The sequence below is a fragment of the Oppia nitens genome, unplaced genomic scaffold, assembly GCF_028296485.1.
Source record: "Oppia nitens isolate AA-2021 unplaced genomic scaffold, nextdenovo-longstitch-racon4-pilon3 scaffold34_pilon_pilon_pilon, whole genome shotgun sequence".
Classification (NCBI taxonomy): Eukaryota; Metazoa; Arthropoda; class Arachnida; order Sarcoptiformes; family Oppiidae; genus Oppia; species Oppia nitens.
In genome coordinates, this window is record NW_026533215.1 from 633,770 (window position 1) to 658,908 (window position 25,139).

The 25,139-nt window shown below is 25.5% G+C and overlaps 1 protein-coding gene across 1 annotated transcript in view; it reads right to left on the reverse strand.

The window, feature by feature from the left end:
• LOC128956969 (neuroligin-4, X-linked-like) overlaps window positions 1-8,639 on the reverse strand; it is a 59,700-nt gene extending 51,061 nt beyond the window's left edge. The window contains exon 1 of the mRNA XM_054302682.1: window positions 8,183-8,639. Coding sequence (XP_054158657.1) covers window positions 8,183-8,579 — 397 coding nt within the window. The 5' untranslated portion in view covers window positions 8,580-8,639. The remainder of the gene's footprint in view (window positions 1-8,182) is intronic.
• Window positions 8,640-25,139: the final 16,500 nt, after the last annotated feature.

Consider the following 25,139-nt stretch of genomic DNA (forward strand, 5'->3'; position numbering starts at 1 on the left):
TTAATATATATTATTAATAAATATATATCTTTTAGTTTTTTAATAATAATTTGTATAGCATAATAATTATTTTGAAATAAAATACTCAAGCATATATTTATTAACGATATATACATGTCTAAAAAATATATAAATATATTTTCCATGTTAAATATATGTTAATTATTTTGGTTTTTTATATTGATAAATTATTTTGTATGCATTGCTTTACATGTAGTATAGTAGTAATATATATATATATTATAATTTATAAACAGTATACCTGTATTAATCTCAATATTATTTGAATTGAATAATTTATAATTGAAACACACACTGAAAAAACTGATATTTCAAATTTAAACTCATTTATAATTATCGTTATGAAATATTATGTAATAATTAGTGTTATAATAATAATTTCTATAGTAATTTGTATGTACAGTACATTACACACAGACATACACATGTAAATGTGGAAACAAAATAATTATTAATATTTTATTATTGGATATTTGATGTTATAATACATAATAATTTTTAAAAACCAAAAAATAATAATTTCAATAAATCTCTAATGATTACTACTGTTTATTATATTGTTGTTAATGTAGACATATCTATAAGATATATATTTTATATAATTTAGATTGATTTAGACTTTTACCTCAAAAATAGAAACTAAAAAAAATAAACTTAAATAAAATAAATAATAAAAAAAATTTGTACACTCTGTACAGTGCACACATTTTTACACACTATATAAAAAATAAGTAATATATTATTATTATTTTACTGTACACATACATACACACACATACATACATACACTCAATGCTCAAAAATAAAGATTTATTAAATTATATAATAATTTTTTGTTGTATTATATCTAATTTATTGCCACAATTTACTACTACTACTACTATCCCCAATAAAAGTTCTCTCTCTATCTCTCTCTCTCTCTCTCTCTCTCTCTCTCTCTCTCTCTCTCTCTCTTATTTTCTGTAGTAAACAGTATTTTATTTAACAAAAATAAATCACACATTTTTAATACAATAAATCATTTTTTAACAGTGAGAGAGAAAGTTATTTAACTTTATTTACAGCAATAAATTGCTGGACAAGTAGTGCCTAAAAAACATTTCTATATATAGTATATATATATGTTTAGTGTATATAATATTATATAACTATAACATCACGTGTAATGCAATTTTTTATGTACTATTAATCTCAATACACATATAAAAAATACAGTTTATTGTTGTTGTTGTGAATTGTAGTAAATTATTATATGTTTTTTACTCATTGTTAGTTAATTTATAAAACATTTTTCTATATATTTTCAATAGTAAATAAATAAATATAAATTCTATACTATTTTTTGATATATCTTAATTTTTTATACAATATATTGTCTATTAATTCAATATTTTTTGTGTTTTTGTTTAGTATTAGATATTTATTTCAATTTATAATTTTTATCAATCTTATAGATATTTTGATTATGATTTTAAAAATGTATGTATCATATACACTATATAATGTATATAATTTATATTTATCATTAATCTATTTAATAGTATATTATTATTATTATTTATGATGTGTTTTTTATAATAAACCATATAATTATAATAACAAACATTTTTTTTAATAATCTTGAGGTCTAAAATTTTAATCAACTTTTTACTTCCAAACATAAATTGCTATACTTATAACAAACAAACAAAAATAATACTTTTTATTTCATTATATATATATATATATATTGTATTATATTTTACACATAAAAACCAGTTAAGAATGCTAGAAAGCATTTTCAGAAAAAAAACTTGAATAACATTGAAAACCATTAGTTATAGCGGCTATATAATATATAAAAATTTAAAAACTGGTCAAATATACATTATATAAATATTGTCATGTAGAGTATCAATTGACTCGATATGACAAAATAAACAACTATAGTCATGTAGGGTATCAATTGACTAGGTATAACAAAATAAATTCAAATATAGTCATGTAGGGTATCAATTGACTAGGTATAACAAAATAAATTCAACTATAGTCATGTAGGGTATCAATTGACTAGGTATAACAAAATAAATTCAACTTTTGTCATGTGGGGTATCAAATAACTCAGTTTGACAAAATAAACAACTATAGTCATGTAGGGTATCAAATGATTTAGTATAACAAAATAATCATTTATAATTATACTTTTGCCGCTTATACTTATTCTTAATGTTCCCGTAGATATCAAAATTTTAATGCATATTTTTTTATTTTTGTTTTTGATTCTTTATTCAAATCTATAATTAAAAAAAATTCTAAAATTTTTTTATACTTTTGCCGCCATTTTAAAAAAATATGCTGAAATATTATATCATATTTTTGATGCTCTTTACAATTCTAAACGTTAAAATTTTTACCTAATTTTTGTTACTTTGGCCGCCATTTTCTTTATGATCCCGAAGAGATATCAAAATTTTAATGCATATTTCTTATGCTTGTTTTTGATGCTTTATTCAAATCTATACTTTAAAAAAAATTCTTAAAATTTTTTTTACTTTTGCAGCCATTTTGTCCATGTTCCCGAAGGAATATCAAAATTTTAATTCAACTTTTCAATACATTATTAGTACTCCTCTAACCGAATCTGAAGTCAGAATTTCAAAATTCGCAAAAAAATTGCTACACACACACACACACACACACACAAAAGGCTCGTATAGATTTCAGAAAACAAAACTTTTCAAGTTTTTTTTGAAAATTAATGAGATTTTATGCATTTGTTAAAACTGAGTCTAATATCTGAGTTTTGGTTTAGTGTTTGTATTGTTTGTGTTTTTTGTTATCATTTTTTTTAAAAAAAGTTAAGTGTGTCTCAACTCTCTCTCTCATTAATTGATAAAATGATATATAATTTATTTATACATTAAATCTATAAAATATTATATATACTATAATATAATACTTAAAATAAAAGTATTTTGCTCTGCACTCTGTAGTCTATGTACTTAAAAAAAATTAAGTGTGAAAATAACAAAATTAAATTTAAAGAATATTTTATTTGTATAAAATACTAAAATACTTAAATCTATACAAACAACTTATTATTGTGTGTTATAGAGGGGATTATATTAGTTAAAAATTATTTTAAAATTTAACTAAATATAGTTTTTATCTGTTTTTATAAGTGATAATTAAAAACTAAAGCTTATATTTTACATATTATATAAAATTAGTGTTTTAATAAATCTATTATAGTTTTACATAGAATTCTCTTATATAAATTATTTTAAAATATATATATATATATATATATATATATATATATAGGATTTTAATATTAATTATTTATAAAATAAAATTAATAATTTATAAAATTAATATGACATAGTTTATAGTATTTTGTTTTATATACTGTATAATATTACATTAAAAAATATAAATAATATTTATGTTTAGATATTTTTAGAAATTTTCAAAATCATCATTGTTTAATTAAATTACCATTGATTGATAGTTTGATTAAATTAAATATTATATATATATATATATTGTATGTACATACAAGACATATATATATATGTATATCACTAATAAATTTAATATTATTTTATTTGGATGACTTGATTTAAATTAATAATTAAATAAATCCAAAGCGCTTTTATCCATTAAATTTATTTTTATTTTTTTTATTTAAAAAATAATCAATACTTATATGATTAACATGAAAGCATCACTTTATTCAGTGATATTATATATAAGACATATATATTGATATTTAAATTCATATTCTTATCATTATTTTAGTAAAAATATTCTCTCTCTCTTCTCTCTCTCTCTCTCTCTCTCTCTTAAGTGGAAAGATATTTTGCAATACATTATGGACTATACATTATGGATTAGATATATCTATATTAAGATATATATAATATATATATTTATAAAGAAAATATTTCCATTATATTTATCCTTTAAAAACTTCAAGAATAAGCAATTTAAAAAAAAACTTAATAAATTTTTAAATATGCATATTTATTTATAAAACTATAATATGTTTTATATATATTTTTAGATATTTATATATAACTATATAGAAAATAATAAATCAATAAATATTTAAAATTAAAAGATATAAATGCTGTATATTAATATATATATATATATATATATATATATATATATATATAATATATTGCTTTATTATATAAATTAATAAACTAAATGTTATTTTTTTAAAAAAAACTAATAATATATTAGTCTATCATTAAAAACTCATTAAGAAAAAATTATATTCAAAAAAATGCTATATTTATTTATCAATATAAACATAATATTATATTACATAATATTATTATTTTAAAAAAATAAATAAAGATTTAACCCAACAATTATCAAACACAATCTCTACTATTTTTATATGTATACACAAAATAAAAACTAATAATATATACTGTTAAAAATACAACAAAATTGCATTTATTTTACTTTATTTAGTAATAATAGTAATACTAGTAATAATTTATATTATGAAACTAAAAATATAAATGAATTACAAATAAATTTAAAAAATAATTTGAATGCAAAACTCATCACTCATTTATGATGATTCAAAATTCATGATTTAAAATTAATGTGTGGCTTATATCATAATATATATATATACTGTATATATATAAATTATATATTGATATATTTTAAACTGTATATCATAATATATAATTTAATTATTATTTAGTATAATGAGATATTCACTGAATAATAATTTTTTTTCTTAAAGTTTTTAATATGTATTTTAAAGAAAATGTCTAACTTTATTAAACTTTAGACTTTAATCTATATAATTAATTTTATTTATTTTTTTTAGTTATAAATTTTAATGTCAGTTTAATCATCAGTATTATTGTTTACATATTATTAGTGATTAAATAAACTTTTATAATAAAAATATCTATAATATATTGATAAAATTAATTAATATACTAATTGAATATAAATAAATTTATTATATTTAATTATTATTTTTTTAATTTTTATCGATGAAATATAATTTAATTTATTTGATAGAATTAATAAATAGTAAATAATATTTAATTAAATTTTTATTTTTTATTTATCTTTAATAAATAATTATTTCAAGTCTGGAAAATACACATAAAATTGTTATTTTTTTAAATATATAACTTTTTTGTTGTGTTAGTTTAGTAATAAATATATTTAATATTTATTTGTGTTTTTCGATTTTCTTTAAACATGTTTTCAACAAATATATATATATTTATTTATATTGTATTTACTGTATATATTGCAATATATATATATATAAGAAAAATCTAAAAATATTGCCATAAAATACAAAATAAATGTTTCCTTTTTTTGCTTAACATAACAACAATTTTTGTGCTCTAATAAAGTTTTTCTAACAAATAAAAACAGTCTCTCTCTCTCTCTCTCTCTCTCTCTCTCTCGACTCTTGCATTTTGCTTCCCTTTCCTATCAATAGCGCACAGTTAGCTATATTTTTTCTGCTCTCTCTCTCTCTCTCTCTCTCTCTCTCTCTCTCTCTCTCTTTTTCTCTTTCTCTCACTCAAGCATTTCTAGTAAAAGTCAATGTCTGAATCAAACACACACATAGTCTAACCGTTTTTGAATCGATTGAATTGGTCGATGCCATCATCCATTGGCTTTACAGTTGTCCTCAACTACTAAACACACACATACCGTATATATAGTAAACCCCAACACATATACAACTATACGGTATGTATAGAGACATATAACAAAAATTAGATTTTTTTAAAGTGCTCTCTCTCTCCCTTTACTGCTAACACACTCACACACACACACACACACACACACACACACACACACATACATACATATACACACTAACACACACACACACTATCTCATCACAAATTTAGTGACAGTACAGCAAAAAAAAATCTATTTTATTTGGTCAATACTTTTAGCCAAATGTTTTCACATTTATTATACAATGGTGTGAAATTACCTTTTATTTTGTGTGTGTGTGTGTTTGTGATACCCCCTCAATGTGTATGTTATTTAATAATTAATAAAGCGTACAAAATGGTTGATAATTATTATTAACCCACCGATGAGTGTGTTTGTGTGTACATCAAAACACATACACTGTTTATTTATAATAATAATAATTTATATTATAATCTCTACATAGAATAGTGCACTTGTCATACATTATTATTTTAATATGGATAGGAGAGAGGGGGGAGTAATTTATAATGTTAGTGGTGGGGGTCGACAGAGAGTGAATGTATTATATATAATAATAATAATAATAATAATCAGAAATGAGATTTTAATTAAATGAAAAGATTTATATTTAGATTTTTAGCTTTAATTATACATAAAAATAGATTATATTATATATAATGTACTGTACGGTACTATACGATAAAATTATAATACAATATAGTAAAATATACTATACATATATTTTATATAATTTAATAAAAATTATCTATAATTTTCTATAATGAAAATAATATCCAGTGTTTTTGTTATTAAAAACTAATTGCTCTGGTTATAATAATAATAATAATAATATTGTAATAATGATAATACTAGTTTAATATTTTTCTATTATAGACAAATTAGCCTTAAATTAGCCTAAAATTCAAAGATTTGATATCTATATCTATATTTTAATTTAATTTATTTCTTTGTATTATTTAAATATGTAATTACATTACATATTAAACTTTGTATGTGTATGAGTGTGTAGAAAATTAAACTTCAATTAAACTAATGCGATAGTATAAAAATTTTAATTTAAAAATATAGTTTAATATAACTAAAACCATTCAAATTTATTATTATATAATACGGTGCTATAAGCTATATAAATGTTGAAATATATATATATATAGTATATATATATTTAAAGAAATGGTTATATATATATAAATACTATATATATAAAGGAAAAATCTTATATTTTTTTTGTTGTAAAAACATTTGGTGTATGCTTTTAAAAGTCAGACCACATTTGGTAATCATATATATTTGTCTATATATTTGTCTTTTATATTTTATATATTTAAGTTAAACTATACTAAAGTATAGTATAGTATAGTATTTTTTTGTGTAGACAATCATCTCATAGAGAGAATACCAAATTATAAGAGACATACAGAATATTCTGTGTGTTTATGTATTGAAATTTTTTTGTCGACACACAAACAGTACTTGGAATACACAAAAAAAATATATTGTATAATAAAAAAATAAGAAAAAAACAACTAAAAAAGCAAATTCTTTACTTTAAAAATACAATACAAACAGATAGAAAAATTTATATTCAAATATATATTCATTTTGTGTGTGTGTGTCTGTCTGTCTTTATGTATGTGTTTTATATGTTTTTGAAGACAAATATCTAATCATAAGACTTATTGTATGATTTGTATGTATGTGTGGAGAGAAAGAAAGAGAGATTGAATGATAGGACTTTGCATTTGTGTGTGTTTTTCATAAGTTTTTATTTCTCATATATTCAAGTTTTTTCTCTTTATATATCATATCATATATTTTTTATTATATATATATAATATATCTTCTACTGTTAGTAGTAGCAGTAGTAGTGGTTAATGCATATCATATCATACATCAAAACTATGTGTGTGTTTGCATTGAGTTTGAGATATATTATATCATATATATATATCTTATATAATTTATCTAAATATATTTGATATAAAATATATATCATATAACATACATAAAGTATTGTGTATTTAAAAGTACTACATATACATATGCAGTATAATAACAACAACAAAATTTTGAGTGATGTCTATAGCTTTTTACAGTATAGAATAATAGGAATATATAAAAAATATTGTATATACTGTATGGTATATGTTGTATAAAATTAAAAAATTTACAAAACATAATGATATAATTTGTTATATATATAAATACACTACAATATTTACTAGTATTAGTATATAATTTTTTTATGTGGATACAAATTAGTTAACTATTTAAAAATAATAAAATATTATACGATAAATATGTTTTAAAATTATTTAACTTAGAAAATACTTTATGATTTTACGACATAATAAAGTTATAAATTTAAAACTATATTATTTGACTAATTTAAAAAAAAAGTTATAATATTACAATAGAGATAGTAATAACTTACCGCTTGATGGTTGAGCACCGGGATTATAGGGCACATAGATATTCAAATATAGACAGTCCTCGCTCTGATTTCTCATATACGGTAGCACTCGGCGCAAAAAGTCCTGACGTTGAGCCGACTGTCCCTGTTTGGTGGTACCGTTACCTAAATCGGGTAACACTTGCGGACACACTGGTCCGGGACGGTTGGCCAGTCGTACGCCGCGCCAATGAGGGGGCGTTACCGGCGGCATAAAGCGTCGAGTTTGGGTCGGCGGCGATGCGTACGGTATGCCAAAGTAGGCCTCTACTGGTCCTAATTGAGCAAAACCCGAACTACCGGTTGATGACCGTTGTTGACCGTTATTACCGGCTGTTTGTGTTGTAGTGGTATCACCACTACCACCACCTCTGGTCATAGGTATTATAACACCCCTGAGTGTACCGTATTTAGTATTAAACTGGCGATTACTGACAGCAAACTCCTGGTGCTGTTGTTGTTGTTCATCACTGGCCTCAGCAAAACAATTGTTATAATAATTAAAATAATTATTATTCATTAATTGAATCAAATGTATATATAATAATATTTTTGACAAAACAACAGTATATTTATTATACATTTTTAAATATTATTTATTTTGTTAAATATAATTATTAATTAATATATTTATTTTTTTGAATTGAATTGAATTTCACTGATTATTAATGTATATTAATATATTTATTATTACAAACAAACACAAATAAATATGTAATGACATAATTATATATATAAAACAATTAATTTTACTAATTTTTAAAAATGATTTATTATTATACTATTTTGTTTGTCAAAGAAAAAATTTATTATCTATTTATATTTATATATATTAAATAGATTTTTATATAAAAAATATATGATAGTATATTAGAGTAAATATAATTTACATAAACCAATGTTTACTTAGTTTATTATTATTAATTAAAGTCAACATTTATTATTTAGGTTGTATAGTAATAGTATTAGTAGTATAATGTATGACAAATAAATAATTTTTAAAATTACTATTATATTGTAGATATAATAAAAATAGTACTAATAAATTATACACAGTTTTAGCAAAATCATAAATAATTTTGAGTATATAATTTATTTTATTATTATATAGTAAATACACTTTAAAAAACAACTTTATATTTCTATGTTATTATATTTAGTTTTATTTATAAAAAAAAATAAATATAAATTTACATATTTTTGAATAATGTTTTTATTATTATTATTACTCAAAAGTGTATTATTATTATATTTAGTTTTTTGTCTAATATTAATCAGCAGCACATGTATAGTATTTTTATACTACAGTATTAATAATACTATTTAATAATAAAAACACATTTAAATATAACTTAGATATATAAATGAATAAATAATATTATATTATTTTTATGTTATTTTTTTGGTAAAATATATTAATGAATATTCTATGTGTATCACTATTTTTTTGATAACAATAATAATAATACTTTATTTCAATGTTTTTTATATATGACTACACAATAAGTTTGTTTTATAATATAACTTAAACACTGAAACACAAGAATAAATTAAAAGATATTTTTATATATTATTATTATTATTATTATTATTCACTCACTGTTATTGTGTTGTTGACATGAATTATATTAATTTAAATATTATTATTTTATTCAACATATAGTTATAGGAATGTTTAATATATGATAATAATATAAAAAACACAAAAATGTTAAATATTATGACACTTTTTATTTAAAAAAAAAATAATATTATTATCTATATGTTTGTATTTAAAAAACAACAAATTTATATCACTTGACACACACTCATAAAATATTTGACTAATTTATTATTATTATTATTAGTATTTTTTCTACAATATTGAAACTGTGGTTATTATTATTAGTAGGAGGATATAGACTTTAAAAAAAAACTTGCGGTAAATAATAATATTAATAATACTTTAGAGTAATTGTCACCAGAGTATTGGCGATGTTCTAAGCATACAAAATATATATCAATAAACACATAAAATACACAACAAAAAAATTATTATAAATTTTTTTTATATGACATATAGTATGGATAATGATATAGACATGTATATAACAAATTGGGGTTTTATTTTTCAAACCATAATAAAAAAAACAACAAATTTGTTATTTAAGTATACTGTTTGTAATATAATTATATTTCTATTGATGTATTAGTATGTGTATAGAGAAATTGGTTGTCTTTATGTGTATGTATGTCTACAAGTGATTTACACACCAACACCAACAACAACATCACTACTACCGAAACGCTTGTGTGTGTGTGTCTAATGTAGACCTAACTGAGCCCTTACTCAGAGAGAATATACAGTATGTTGTGTTAGCAATGACTCCGGCAGTCGGCCGTTGAAATGATATGAAATAACGCCAAAAGTTTATGGTATATGAGTTGCGCGAAAACTGTCTCTCTCTCTCTCTCTCTCTCTCATAGAGGATAGTCTCCCATTGAATGAGTTAGTGAGTAAGTGGGTGAGTGAAAGAGAGAGAAAGTTAGTGAGTGATTGAATTGATTGATTGAATGAGTAGAGAGAGAGAGAGAGAGAGAGAGAGAGAGAGAGAGAAAGAGAGAGACTGAGAGGGAGAGACTGAGAGAGAGAGAGAGAGAGAGAGAGAGAGAGAGAGAGAGAGAGAGAGAGAGAGAGAAAGAGAGAGAGAGAGAAAGAGAGAGAGAGAGAGAGAGAGAAGAGAGAGAGAGAGAGAGAGAGAGAGAGAGTTAAGGAACCATTGGGAATGGCATGTGTTACACAAATTTATGATTTTATTATTTATATTATATATATATATAAATAAACTTATATTACGGAAATATATATCATTTTAATTGATGTTTAAGAATATTCTTTAAAAGTTGTTTTGTATGTACAGTGATTATAAAACAATTAGCAAACAAAAAACATAGACAAATATATGACATATATATATATTATATACTGTAATTAAATTATTAAATATTTAATTAAATATAATATAATAATTAAATTAAGAAAAACTTAATTTATGATATAATTCTTTTGTACCAAAATATAATTTAATTAATAGATAAGTTTGTAAAAAATGTATTATAATATTATTTGAAGTAATTAAAAAAAATAAATTATTATTATTATTATTATTAATTTATAGTAAGTATATGTTATCAATTATTTTACATGGTATAATAATAATATTACTACTACTACTAATAATACAATTTTTTATAATTGTTTTTGTCTATTACTTTTTGTAACTTAAAATACTATTACTTGGGTAGTATAACATTTGGTGTCCAAACAAATTAATTAATTAATTAGATTAATTAATTAGATAAACATATGTGTTTCTAACATTAGTCAATAGATTTAAACATTAGGCTATGTGTAGTAAAGTATATAATATAAATTATTTAACAAACATATAAATGTATAATGTTTGAAATACCTATAAGTAATTTAGTAGTTATTTTTAAAAAATACTCAAAAAAATTATTTATTATTTTGTATAAATTACTGTAAAAATTATTATTACATTTCAGTAGGTACTGTAATCTAATATTTATTATATATTAGTAATTATTAGTCATTAAGATTTTAAACTTTTAAATTAAAAATTTCTTATTAAAAAATCTATTAATACATAATTTTTTTAAAAAATAAATAAATAAATAAGATTACAAAATATTTAAATTAAATATACCCTTTTATATTTAATTAAAAAAATCATAAATTTATATGTATTTTTAATAACAAATAAAATAATATTTTAAATGCTATTATTTTATGTATTAATGTTTTTATGTTTGGTTGCAGACAATTATAAATTATTTGTCATTTGGGAAAACAGTTATATTTACATCATATATATAAAGAGCCAGTCAATTGATCTTGCGCCACGTAATTTTTGAATAACTTTTAAACGGTAAGAGATAATTTAATTCTGTAAAATACATTTAAGAATATCATATCGACCACACTTAATATACACACAATCGCAAAACTAGGATACCCAGATATACAAAATATCAGGACCAACGAAAGACACTATACTACAGGTCAAACCACAACTGATAAATTTATTATGACAATGAAACTTTGTAGTCAAGAAATAATAGTTTAATATAAAAAAAGAATCATCAAAATCGAATTGGTAGTTTAGTTTTAATGGCTTGTTAAGTTTGTCATAAATCATATTATATAATATGGTCTAAAATAAAAATGATGTTATTTATGACTATTATATACTTATTAGATTTAATTTTAAATTATATTACTATTTCTAAAAACGAAATTTTAATATATCGACTAGTTTTCAAAATAATCGAATTTGAATATAAATCACACTATTGTAATTTGATAATATAATTTATATTAAAATTCGATTATTTCGAAAACTAGAAGACGTATTAAAATTTCGTTTTTATAATTAGTAATATAATTGAAAATTTTATCTTATAAATATATAATAGTCATAAATAACGCCATTTTTATTTTAGACCATATTATATAATATGATTTATGACAAACTTAACAAGCCATAAAAACTAACTACCAATTCGATTTTGATGATTCTTTTTTATATTAAACTATTATTTCTTGACTACAAAGTTTCATTGTCATAATAAATTTATCAGTTGTGGTTTGAACTGTAGCATAGTGTCTTTCGTTGGTCCTGATATTTTGTATATCTGGTCATCCTAGTTTTGCGATTATGTGTATATTAAGTGTGGTCGATATGATATTCTTAAATGTATTTTACAGAATTAAATTATCTCTTACCGTTTAAAAGTTATTCAAAAATTACGTGGCGCAAGATCAATTGACTGGCTCTTTACATATATTAAATAAATTTATTTAAATGTATAATAAATTTTAAGTACAGTTAAGAGATCTACAATTTTTTTTATTATACTCTCCAATCTAAGTAAGTCTCTCTCTCTCTCTCTCTCTCTCTCTCTCTCTCTCACTCACTCACTCACTCACTCACTCACTCACTCACTCACTAAGTCTTTTTTTTATTAATTTACACACTCTCTCACTAATTCAAACATATTGTTATAGACTATACTAATACTACTACTGTATTTAATATGCAATTTTAATCTAATAATATATTTTAATAAAAAAAATTTGATCTATAAGTAAACCAAACATAAAATAAATAGTTAAGATATTAATATATATTGTATATATAGTATATGTTATTTTTATAATTAATTTTAATATATATATTGAATTAATTTAATATTGGTATTTAAATTTACGGGTAAATAATATACAGTTTATTCAACACTATAACTAGAGTATAACTAGACTGTACTGTATAAATATATAAAAAAATAAATAAAAAATTTAATTAAACAAAATGTTTTTACAATTTTTTTTAAATAGTATATTTATACTGTAAATAAAAAAGTTATGATTGCATGTTATGTTGTTATAAAGTTTATATAATATAATATAAATGTTTTTAAAAAAATTTACAAACTAATTTTGGAAAAATGTTATTAACATTTTTTAAAAAATAAAAATAAAATTGTGTAAAATATTATATAAATTTTTAATAATATTATACTAGTGGTGTAAAGACTGTACAACAATAATAATAATAATAATATATATATATACTGTTTAAATAGGATATTGTTATACAACAGTAATATWTAATCCATGACTAACTGTATATTACAGTACTTTATCGGTACATACAGTTTATGTATGTTAATACTGTATTATAAAAACTATATATTTTTTTATTTAAAAAAAGTTTAATTTTATTTACTATTATTTTTTGTTATTATGCATTTGCATATTATATGCTACAAAAACTTTTGCTACATTAATGTAAATTGTAATACAAATGTGTTAGTGTGTACTGTATATATAGTATACAGTATATACATCTATTTTACAATATATATATATATTATATATAAACAGGAGATTAATTTTGTTAAGTAGTCTTAATGTACTCTCTCTCTCTCTCTCTCTCTCTCTCTCTCTCTCTCTCTCTCTCTCTCTCTCTCTCTCTCTCTCTCTCTCTCTCTCTCTCTCTCTCTCTTTCTAATATTTTTTCCTATTCATTAATTTTTAAGGGAAAAATTTTGCTAGATTAGTTACAAATACCATTGTTAGTTAGTTAGTGAGTGAGAGAGAGAGAGAGAGATAATGTTCAGAATATTCTGTAAGTTGTAATTAGTATTAAGAGAGAGAGAAAAACAAAAAACATAATAAAATATAAAATACTTTCAAAAGTATTAATTCCAGACAAAAGAGCTTACAATATGTGTTAGTGTATGTATGTATGTATGTATGTATGTGTGTGTGTGTGTGTGTGTGTGTGTATGTGTTGGTATGTGTCTAACAGTATAATATGATACATTAGTATGTATAATGTACAATATTTATATTATTTTTTATGATATACTCTACTATTAATGTATAAAATACTGTATAAATATACTATACATTTGGGAATAACAATCAATTTATTTAATTTTAAGCAAATGGTTGTCTCTCACTGTCGACACACACAACGATTAAAGTGTTTTTTATTATTTGTTTTGGTATTCACAAAAAAATAATTATTTAAATGAATTTTAAATATAATGTATTATATTTATATAATTTATATTGTATTCAAAAATATATTTTTCAAATTTAATTTTGTTTAAATTAAATGCTTTATATTTATTATAATAAAAAATTAGACAGTAAATTATTACTAAATAATAATAAATATACTACTTTATACTTGTTTAAACAATAGATTTATTAAATATTTATATAAACTGTAATATTAAGTGAATTGTTAAAAAATAAATATATGAAATATTTTAATTTGTATTTTTTTGGTGATTTTATTTTAATATATAATTTATTTTAAAAGCACTATAAATTTATTAAATATATATAACTTAAATACAATGCAACAACAAAAATAACTTAATTAAAAATTCATCATTTCTAACACACATACATACACACACACAYACACACACACACACACACATACACACACATACACACACATACACACACATACACACACATACACACACATACACACACATACACACACATACACACACATACACACATATACACACACATACACACACATACACACACATACACACACATACACACACATACACACACATACACACACATACACACACATACACACACATACACACACATACACACACATACACACACATACAGACAGGATTGTAGACATGTTTTACCTATTTTTTGTGTGCATCACTTAAATAACAGACAAAAAACTCCGTAAAAAACTGTTAAATAATTGCAATGAAAAAGTCTTTAACAACAACAATGTTTTAGACATAATGTGTTAACAATGCTATGATAACCAAAAATAAACTTTTGTTTTTTACTTTACAACAATTATTGTTAATTTTTTAATAACAAAAAAATATAAATGTTAACAACAAATATATGTTTTTGTCAATATCTATAAATTTGTGTATATTTAGCAAATAAATTGTATTTAGTAAGTATTGATTATAGATTTTGATAAATCTATATTTTTAACTACATGTATATATATATATTCAATATATATTTTGTACTATAGATAGGGAACTATTAATGTCTAGATTTTTTTTTGTTATGCTATGTTTTGTGGGTCACTCTAGCTATGAGTGTCACCAAGTTTTTCACTGCAATGATCAGCAATTGTTTCACACATCACTACATATTATTACATAATATAATACAATACATAAGCAATACATTATTATATATATATATATATACCATTGTATAACTTTATACAGTATTTTTATAATATATATATATATCTGTTTTAGATTTTATTTTTTTCATGCGAAATAATAGCAACAAAAAAACCCAAAACAATTGACATTGTATTGCACACACACACACACACACACACACACACACACACATCAAATAAATATATAATATAATAATAATAATGAAAATTATATGACAGCAAATGTAGAAAATATTATATTATTTTGTTTCACTTATATTTTATTTTATATAATACTACTCTCTATTACATAATATAATATATTATTAATATATGATATAAGGTATATAAAATTTTTATCTTATTTTTTCAAAAAAATGACAAATAAATTCTTGAGATAAACTTATTTATAAATGCGGAATATTCTAGGATTTAAATTTATTTTTTTAGTTAAGTGATATTAAATATTTAAATATATTTTTTTCTAATTATTTAATATAATCAAAATTCTGTATAAATAACTTTGTTTCTTAGTATTAAATTATTTTATTTTAAATTAGATATAGATATATATCTATATATATATATTAATTAGACAATTGTGGTATCAATATATATATTGATACGAGTTTTGATGTGTACGTCTGACGTATACGCTCGAAGTGTACGTGAACGTGTGACGTGAACGTGTGAAGTAACGTGTGACTTGAACGTGTGACGTGATAGTGTGACACGAAAGTAAACGTTTGCCGTGTAACGGGTGTTTATGACGCGGGCGTGTGGCGTAGACGTGGTGTTGACCAAAGGGCGGTGCGAGCGTTGAGCGGCGGCGAAACGCGAGGCGGTATTGATGTGAATGTGATGCCAATAAATGATAACAAAATGGGCGGACGAGCAATGGTGGGTCTCCGATGATATTGTGGTTATAATTGTGTCCAAAGATAATGTAAATAGTGATCACGAAAGTGCATAAATGGTAAACACAGTTTAAAATGTATAACTCATAACTCTTTATTAAAATGAACTAAATTAAGATAAATGGTAAAAACACGTGTATAATAAAATATAATAAAATAGGAAACGGAAGTGGAGTTAACATAAGACGTTGACGTTATACGTGGTATAATTGAAGTGCACTCGTGGAGAGGCGAAAGTGTAAGAGAGCGAGAGTAGAGTAGTGTTGGCTCTTATATAGCAATGGATTGGGGTATAGGTATCGGTGCGCATGTGTTGGACTGTTGGGAACAAGTAGGTTGAGATGTGCTGCCCTCTGGTGACCGGTAATTGGGTAAAACCTCTATCACTCCCCCGCCGTTGAGGGGCGCACGTAAGTGAAAGCGACGGAGCTGAGATGAGTGCGCTGACGTAGACGTCGTAATACCACGTGAGTCGAATAGGCCAATGGAATACGTCTCCATACCAAGTCGACGTAAAATGACGTACGGTCCTGTATGAGTGGGTGATAACTTGTTATGTGACGGGTGATGTACGGCCAGTTTTCGTATGACTAAGTCCCCTATATCGAATGCTGAGGATTGATGTTTCTCGTCGAAGGCCTCCTTACGTTGACGTTTCTCGTTGTTTGATTTTACAGTTGCTTCGATACGTGCAGTTTCTAAGGGTACTGTATCACATAGAGCATCACATGGTTTTCCGAAGTGTAAATAATTTGGTGAATGGCCGGTGGATCCGTGCGGCGTATTGTTGTAATTGTGAAGAACCTTTGGTAGTAGAGCTGACCATGCGTTTCGAGGATTATCTTGTTTTGCTAAACGGAGCTTTCTTACGATTAAATCATTAGCCTTTTCGCACAGTCCGTTGGCTTGTGGATGGTACGTCGACGTTAAAACGTGGCGTACTCCGTTTATTGTCATGAAATTGCCAAACGTTTTGGATGTAAAGTTGGATCCTCTGTCAGTTATAAGTTGTTTTGGAATCGCAATATCTTTGAAAAGGTTCTTAAGAAGTCGGATAACTGTCTTTGTCTTGTTGTCAGATGTGGGGTATGCCCAGACATACCGTGAGTGATGATCAACAATTAACTGAATATATTTTAACGTCGACGTTGACGTCGACCCCATAACGATTGTATCCATAGCCCAAATTTGATTTGGCTGTTCGGGTGTCTGAATTGGTTGTAGTTTTCCTAATGGTGGTTGATTACTTGGTTTTACTATTTGACAGTTTCTGCATGAGCGGACGTATGAGGAAATCATATCAGTTGCTGATGGCCACCAGTAGTGTCCACCAATAAGTTGAGTGGTTGCAGCGATTCCGGGATGTCCATGGTCGTCATGATAATGCCGAAGGACTTGCATCTGTAAAGATGGTGGTACATAATAACGTTTTAGACCGCGATGACGATGAACCACAAGACCTTCATCGTCCTTATAAAATTTCGATGGAACGTTGACGTCGTCCGATACGTCAGACGATGACGTATTACGTTGAGCTTTTTTGAGGACGTCAACGTTGATGAGTAACGAAACGGGATTTCGGGATAAGGCGTCGGCCGCCTGATTTCTTTTTCCCGATCTGTGGTGAATAGTATAGTTATAGACTGATAATCTGATGGACCATCTGAAGAGTCGATTGTTGGAAGTATTTTTGATGTTAAGCAGCCACTGCAATGCCGAATGGTCCGAAAATACGTCGACGTGCTTTCCGTGCACGTAGACGTGCCATCTCTCCATGGATTCAATCACTGCAAGACATTCCATCTCTGATGTCGTGTACTTTGATTCATGGATGTTGAGCCGTCGGGAGTAATATGATACGACCCTCTTATGTCCGTTTTCGTCGGGTTGCATTAGTATGGCCCCGATCCCGATCTTGCAGGCGTCGGTATAGATAATTACAGGCCGATCGTCGCGGTAGATTGCCATAACAGGCGGTGTTGTTAATGCTGTTTTTAGCTGAATAAAGGCGTTATTTTGTTCAGTAGTCCATACAAATGGTTGTTCCTTCCGAAGTAGTCGAGTTAGCGGTTCAGCTATTATCGTGTAGCGATTGATAAAACGGTGATAAAAATTACACATCCCTAAAAACTGTTGGATGTCATGGACTGATTTTGGTTGTGGATATGCGCTGACAGCTTTGGACTTCGATGGTGAGGGCATAACGTTACCGTCTTTTATTACATGCCCTAAGTACTCGATTTCATTGACTGAAAACTTACACTTCTCACGTCGAAGTCTGACGTTAGAGTTGTTTAGACGTTGAAGTACTACGTCTAATAGTTTGTCGTGAGCTTCTTTAGTTGACGCGTGAATGATAATGTCGTCCAAATATGGTATGACTCCTGAGTTGAGTAGATCACCAACGACTTGACGTATTATTCGTTGAAAAGTTGGCGGTGCATTTTTGAGGCCAAAAGGTAAGACAAGCCATTCGTATTGGCCGTCGGGTGTAACGAATGCGGATTTTTCAATTGATTCCGAGGCCATGGGTACGTGCCAGTAACCCCATGCCATATCTAAGGTTGTGAAGTACGTTGACGTACTAAGTTGATCGATCACGTCAACAATTCTGGGTAACGGTTCACGTTCATCAACCGTTACGGCGTTGAGTCGTCTGTAGTCGATACAGAGACGTTTGGTCCCGTCCTTTTTTGAAGCGAGGGTCACGGGAGATGCGTATGGGGACGTAGAGCGTCGAATAAGTCGTTTGTCGAGGAGAATCTGAATTTGTCTCCGTATTTCTGTTAGGTCTGCGAGTGAGTGGCGGTAAGAGCGTTGATGAATTGGGGCCTGATTTGGCAACAGGCGGATTGTGTGGGCCACGTTGGGGATCCGTCCAACTTCGTTGGGGTCCGATGAGAAAAGTGAGGGGTACTTATTAAGAATGCGTTGTACCGAAGAAGTTAAAGTATTATGAGTGTGGGTAGGCTTAGCTACGAGGCATACGTGCCGTTGATACGTGAAGGGATTCTCTTGAGATACGATTCGACGTTTAAAATCCAAATGAAGTGAGAAATCCGAAGAAGTGGGGATACCGATTATGAGTGAGTTGGGTGCGTCGCTTAGCACGTGAACGGGGACTCTAAGAGCCGTATTATTTATAGTTAATGTGACGATTAGGCGGCCGTCAGATTTCGTTTTTCCGTTGACTTGGATAACGTTAATAGCGGTTTGCGGGTCAGGACGTAGACGTAAGACGTTGATAAATTCTCTGCTGACAACATTAATTGTTGACCCAGAGTCAATTATTGCACGAATTGGATAATTGTTGACCCGCACCGCGATTTCAATTAAAGACGACCGCCCTGAAAGTTTCCCTGATTGACGGGGTCTTCACCTTCAAGACGATATGCGTAAGTTTGAGCCGTTTGATTGAGAGGACGTGAGAAGTTAACGTTAGCGTAAGACGTTGGCTCATTACGTTGAACGTCGGTGTTTTCAACGTTAACGTAATACGTTGGATCAGTATGTCGGACGCCAATGTCTTCAACGTTAACGTAATCCGTTAACGTGTTATGTGTGTCTCTCACGTTAACGTAATTAACAGGTGCGCTATTCGGTCTATTATATTGTCTTTGGATTTGTGGTCTAAAAGTTCTAACCTGCGTTACGCTTTGATTGTTGACCTGTTGGCGGTTCGGGAAAGACTGTCTGATGTTTTGATTCATCATAGGACTGCGTTGTCTGCACTCTCTATGCCAGTGCCAAGAAGTGATTCCAACGTCTGCACAATAACGACAAGGGTTCGGAGGCCGACTTTGGCTTGGTTGTGAATTAGTGTCCGTTATCATTGCATACGTCGGTTTGCGCAGTAAAACGTTAACGTTCTTTGTATACGTATTAGCAGTCTTTTGTGGAAGTGACGACTCAAGTCTCTGTGCAAGCGTCAACCAATCGATATGATTATTTGGCAACGCGCATAATAAATATCCTTTATAATTATCCGGCATTCCAGCCGTTAGTTGGCCGACAATATTGTTGTCATTTAGGTCCGCTTGTCGCAACAATCTCATTTTTGCGTCAAAATAGTCCTGTACCGATTCCGTTGACATCAGACGTCTCTCTTGTGCGATGACCAGTGCATCTCGACGTGGGGCACCAAAGCGCTTGATAAAGTGTTCCTTCACTTGGTTCCATGTTATGTCCGCTATGTTGGCTATTTCTGTCGCATACCAGTTTAGCGCGTCATCTGTAAGGTATGCCATTAATGTAAACACTCGATCGCTGTCAGATTGGGTCCGAGTCAGGACCTCAAATAGATTTAACCATAGGTCTGCTCTTATGACCGTTTTGTGACCGCTGTATTTTTCCAACGATGGCCGGTGATTATACGTTGACGTCATGGCGTCTGTTGATGTAGACATTTGAGTGGCGTTAGTGTTTGACATTTCAGGGGTTGGTGTTACGGTTTTGAGATAACCGCTTCTAAGCCGAATGATTGATGGTTATTGCGGAGGATATCCTGCCGATTCTGCGCCAATTGATACGAGTTTTGATGTGTACGTCTGACGTATACGCTCGAAGTGTACGTGAACGTGTGACGTGAACGTGTGAAGTAACGTGTGACTTGAACGTGTGACGTGATAGTGTGACACGAAAGTAAACGTTTGCCGTGTAACGGGTGTTTATGACGCGGGCGTGTGGCGTAGACGTGGTGTTGACCAAAGGGCGGTGCGAGCGTTGAGCGGCGGCGAAACGCGAGGCGGTATTGATGTGAATGTGATGCCAATAAATGATAACAAAATGGGCGGACGAGCAATGGTGGGTCTCCGATGATATTGTGGTTATAATTGTGTCCAAAGATAATGTAAATAGTGATCACGAAAGTGCATAAATGGTAAACACAGTTTAAAATGTATAACTCATAACTCTTTATTAAAATGAACTAAATTAAGATAAATGGTAAAAACACGTGTATAATAAAATATAATAAAATAGGAAACGGAAGTGGAGTTAACATAAGACGTTGACGTTATACGTGGTATAATTGAAGTGCACTCGTGGAGAGGCGAAAGTGTAAGAGAGCGAGAGTAGAGTAGTGTTGGCTCTTATATAGCAATGGATTGGGGTATAGGTATCGGTGCGCATGTGTTGGACTGTTGGGAACAAGTAGGTTGAGATGTGCTGCCCTCTGGTGACCGGTAATTGGGTAAAACCTCTATCAATATATAATAATATAATAATATATATAATAATTGTTTTCATAACTTTAATTGATAAATAATTAATAATAGATGTTTTAATTGAATGTATATCTTATAAAAAAATAATTTATTAATTTAATTTATAGGCAGATTAATTATATAAGTATTGTATTAATTTTTATTTTATATAATTAATAATAACTTTATAGTTAAATTAGTGATGAGTAAAATATAAATGTATTTTAGTATCTTATACTATATATTAAATTTTATTATCTATTTATTATAAAATATCACACTAAAAAAATACTATGTCAAAATCTATCATATAAAAATAATTTCGTAAATTAAATTAATGTATTTTTTACATTAAATAAATAGTAAGTTAATTAATTGTTAATTATTGAATACTGAAAATATTTTAATTGATTTATTATGATTTAATTTTTTTTTGAACATTTACATTGTCTAGTAGGTCATCATAACAAACTAATTAATAAAATATTCAATTTGTTTTTGTCATCAACTAAAATATAATAATATGTTTTAATTATATATATTATATATATATAGAAATAAATGAATCATCATAGACTCTTTAATAATAAAATTACTTTTATTTATTTTTTACTAAAGCTATATAATTAAGGCTTTTAGCCAAATATTTTTCAATTATTAATTTTATTAATTATTGTTTAAAATGAAAATACTTTATTAAATTTTGAAAAATATATTAAACAATAGTTGAATAAATTTTGAATTGTTTATATCCAAAAATAATTATGTCTAGACAATTATCTAGACTATCTCTATTATGACTTTATTATTATTATTATGATTTTATTTATTTATTTTTCATGGATGACTATGATATTTTAGGTATTGTTTATTTAAATAATATTAAATATATTTTTAAAAAATTAAAATTTGGTTATTCAATATTATTATAATATATACTGAAATTTCACTATAACTGTAAAAACTAGTATTTGTATTTGCTATTGAAATATATAATTATTAACTATTATAATATATCTAAAAAATAATTATATATATATAATGGTATATTTATTTGTTAGCTAAATAATAACTGCCATAATTTGATAGCACTGTTTAGTTTTATAACATTTATACTATTAGAAAAAATTAATTAATTTTAGAAATATTACTAAATAAAAATTAATTAATTTATTTATATATATATATATAATATTTAATATATATATATATATATATATTATTCTGATATAATAGTAATTTGTATTTTTAAAAATGATTAGTCAGTGATAGTCATATTATATAATAACTACCTGTGCTGTCATAGCATTTTATATGTGTGTGTTTGTGTGTCTTATTTTATTATTAATAATTAGTAGCCACACGTTTTGCTGACACAACCGCACGCGCGCTATAATAATAATAATAATAATAATGTTATAGAAAACACTGTATTAATGACATACAGGTATACTATATTTAGTAATCAATATAAACAAAAAAAAATAAGTCTAATGTAATATATATATATATAAAGTCTAGAGTTATATATAAAAGTTGATTGATTTAATTAATTATGATATCCGATAATATATTAATTATGTTATACCACTTGAATTATTCAATTAAATTATTATTATTATTAAATTACTAATAATAATAATCTCAATAAATAGAAAAAAATTTTTTATTAAGTTTTATACAATGTTTATGAGGCCATCTGTGAAATGTATTTGAAAATAATATTATGTATAATATAATAAAATACTATATTATTGCTAATAATTTATTAGTTTAATTTTATTTTGTGTATAGTAGTGATGGTTCAACTATTTCTGTTATGTTGGCACCGGTAGTCTGTCCATTGAATGAATATATGGTAAAATAAATACCAGCATATTTATAATCGTCAAGCTAGTAATCATGAGGGTAGCCTAGCTAGCTAACTAACTAACCAGCCCATACCCGGTCCCAGGACACCCATACCTCCTGCCCTAACCCGTCCAGCAAAGCTATTATTATTATTAAAAAAAAAATAATTATTTTAATATGTTAATAGAAAACAAACAAAATTGTTAATTATATTATATAATATAAATTTTTATAAAATTATAATAATATATACTAACAAAATAAAATTATCTAGAAATTTTGATAACTAAAATTTAATTAAATAATATTACAAAACACACACAAACATATTGACTAAAAAATAGGTAATATATATTGCCTAATTTTTATTATTACATGTATATTAGACACACACACACACACACACACACACACACACACACACACAATAATATCTATATTTATTTTTTGTAAACCATTTTAAAATTATATACTACTATACAATATAAAAGAGTTTTTTTTAATATAATTAATAAAAGTTATTTTAATAATAACTGTTTAATAATAAAAACAAAATAACACAACTATTTGGCAAATACTATATCTATATAAAAAAATATACTGTAATTGTAATTATTAGTATATTATGTTAGTTATCATATTATTGTTTTTTAAACTCATCATTTTATTATAATAATAATAAAAAATAATTTTTTTTACTAATTAAATGGCTTATAGCCAATATATCTAATATTATTAGTATTATAAATTAATCATTTATTTAATATGCATAGATATTTATTATTATTGAAAATTTTATTATGAATAAACTATAGACAGATTAATTGCAAACAAAAATTTGTTTTTTACTTTTGATTTTGTCGTTTAATTTTGTTTTTGTTTTTGATGAATATATGAATTTTAAATAACCAGAAAACATATATTTAAATTTTTACGCAAACTTATGATAAATTATTATAAGTTATGAAATCTACACACAAAAACAAAAAAAAAACAAATTAAAAAATTTAAATATTTTAGAAATAATTTAAATCTAATTTTATATTTATCATTTATGCTGTATGATGATACTATCTAATAATAATATCAATAATTAATTGCCACTTAATATTTTTATACTATTTTGAACTGAGTCCAATGATTTATTATTAATCACATAAAAATTTAATATAGGTTTTTAAATTTTATTTTAATTAAGTTTTCAAAAAAAATAATA